General features: G+C 40.2%; 1 protein-coding gene across 3 annotated transcripts in view; it reads right to left on the bottom strand.

Moving 5' to 3' along the window:
- Window positions 1-963: 963 nt before the first annotated feature.
- Window positions 964-2755, bottom strand: part of LOC130547139 (netrin receptor UNC5C-like) — a 113164-nt gene continuing 111372 nt past the window's right edge. The window contains exon 10 of one of the 3 annotated variants that reach the window (XM_057322860.1): window positions 964-1471. In XM_057322860.1, coding sequence (XP_057178843.1) covers window positions 1074-1471 — 398 coding nt within the window. In that variant the 3' untranslated portion in view covers window positions 964-1073. The remainder of the gene's footprint in view (window positions 1472-2755) is intronic. The other 2 variants (XM_057322841.1, XM_057322851.1) reach the window with 2 other exon arrangements.

The following is a 2755-nucleotide window of genomic DNA, read 5'->3' as shown; positions in this document are numbered from 1 at the left end:
TTTTATTTAATTTGTAATTTGTTTTAAAGGGGTCATATGACACAGCTAAAACGAATATTATGGTTTGTTTTAGATGTAATGCAATGTGTATACGCAATTTAAAAGGAACAATACGGCATTTTTAGGAGGATCTATTGACAGGAATGCAATATAATATACAAAACTATTTCTTCAGAGGTGTATAAAGACCTTACGTAATGAAGCGTTATGTTTGTAATGCCTTAGAATAAGCTATTCATATCTACATACAGAGCGGGCCTACATACATTGAATTCGCCGCCATGTTTTGTACAGCAGCCCTAAACAGACAAACAACTCTACAACGCGCGTTTCCTCTTCCTCTCCGCTGCGGTATCGTGGTGAAACGGATCGCGGGATGATCCGTGATCTGTACGGATCGTGCTCTCCGGTGCGGAACGCATGTGACCCGCGGATTAACTGTAAGTTTATTCATCATTGAGTAAAAGAGTAAAACGCACTCTCTCTCTCCAGTATCTGGACGAGTACAATATTAAAGCGGTTACAGATAAACAATGACGCTCAAAACTGCTCCGTCACACAGCTAATATTACAACAACAACATATCTTGGTATGTTAGTATGTTACTCACATACTGATCCCAATCAAAGCAACCTCCTCGGGGTGATTTTGAGACGATCTTTCTCTCCAACGTCTCTCTGCTGGAAAGTATCTCCATAAATATCTGTGAGTATCTCCGCTAAAAGCCTCAGTACCGCGGGTCCTAACGCGTCTCTGCTGTAAAGACTTTATAATATTAACACAGCTCCAGCTCCTGCCTGAGTTTTATCCTTCTTTTCAAACTTAAAATCCACAAATCTTTTATTTTATGTAATACATAAGACATCGCTCTTTCTACAGTCCTTCTAATGCCCGCAAAATCTCTTCCCTGCGTCAACTTGAGAACTACATCTTTTTGTACTGTGGTGTCCACCGTCGTGTTTGGACTGAGCGATTCGTGGCAAATCTATAATACAATGCTAGTGGCTGCTGTTAATCAAGAACTGCGCCTTTAACCTATATATTTAACGGCTCTAACAAAAATATGCCGTGCTTTAAATGTTTCCACAGATATAGATGGGCAGTGCTCTCTCACCTGAGTTTGGGACGATCAAGCGACCTCCCAGTGAATTAAACGACCCCACCGCAGTGCAGGTGGGGTCTCGCAAACGTGCCAGCGTCTGGTTCCGTGGGGTCACCGGCTCGCTGTCCAGAAGAGAGTGGGTGACCTTTGGGGACAGAGTGGCAGAGAGGTCAGAGGTCACGTCCTCCTGTGGGGTCACCGCACCGGAGGAGTTATAGACTTTAATCTTGAGGTTGGGAAGAGGCAGCGGCTCCAGCAGTGGTGAGCTGGTCATGGGGATTTTGTCAGAAATATCGTGGAGAGCGTACACTGGGCCGCGATAGAGTGCCGCCGCTGTGGACAGGTCAGGAGTTGCAGCCAACAGGTCTGCTACACACACAAACAGAGAGAGAGAGAGAGAGAGAGAGAGAGAGAGAGATTGTATTCTATTATTAGATTCTATTATTTAAATATGTCCTCTGCTTGTTCTGCGTGTGTGCAAGTGGATGAGTTACTTTAACATGTTACAAGCGTGACACTCATGGATTTGTCTGCATATCACTGTATGAGGACAAGAACACATCAACTTCATCCACAGAGCTGTTCTGAGTTTATTTTACGAGCGTTTCACTGTTTAAATGTGAAGCCACCGTCAAACACACACTCAACCTCAAGCGTCTTTGCGATGACCCGCCAAAATAAAAGTCCACTTAATTTGAACCAGATGAAAAAAATATGTACTTGTAGTAAATTTATAAACCGTAGTAAACACTATTGTATACTTTAATATTTAACTATTGCAAGCTTAAACAATACTGTAGTACCCAAGAATTTCACTATAGTGAAATAATTATTATATTATAAATACTATAGTATACTACTGATTTTATGGACAAATGTATTTACTATTGTATAGCAAAACACTGAAAATACAGAGCTCAGAGCAAATAAAAATGAAAAAAGAATTTGGGAAAAACTGAAAATTATATGGCCCTAATTCATCCCTCTGTATGCAACATTAATGTCCTTTGTCATTTACCTGCCTGTTTATGTAATGAACTGAACTTTTTATACTTGTGCTACAACTATTTGGCCTGTGCTACAAAACTTTAAGCCTATCTGCAAAAAAGGTTAACGTACAGCCCTGCAGATGAGACATCAGCAAAAGTTATTGATGTCTGTGAGAAATAACTGAGATATTAAAGAGATATCATAATGTGAGTCTTCTTTATTATGGCTTAAAGGGGTAGTTTGCTTTAAAGTTAAAATGTCAAGATAATTCACTCGGCCACGTCATAAAAGGCCGTCCGTGTGTTTATTTCTTCTGTGGAAAACACACTGAGGCTTTTGAGGAAAACTTTCCAGGGTTCTTCTCCATATAATGCACTTGAACTGGGGGCTGTTGGTTAAGGTCCAAATTTCAGCTTCAAACGGCTCTAAACGACACCACCCGTGTTGTCTAGCCAAACCATTGGTCATTTTCCATTTTATTTTTAAACATAAATACACGGCTTGAGTGAATTATCATTTTAATTTTAAAGTGAACTAATCCTTTAAATGACCTGTCATGTGGGTTAGAAATCTCACTATTCTTTATGTGTATTTCTGTTGTGTGCATTTTTTTGAAATTGTGGCATATGTCTTGAGTGTTCAGTGTGTGTGTGTGTGTGTGTG

The sequence above is a fragment of the Triplophysa rosa genome, linkage group LG2 (genome assembly GCF_024868665.1).
Source record: "Triplophysa rosa linkage group LG2, Trosa_1v2, whole genome shotgun sequence".
NCBI classification, from domain to species: Eukaryota; Metazoa; Chordata; class Actinopteri; order Cypriniformes; family Nemacheilidae; genus Triplophysa; species Triplophysa rosa.
Note: the sequence above shows the minus strand (reverse complement) of the source record. Positions and strands in the feature narration are given on the sequence as shown.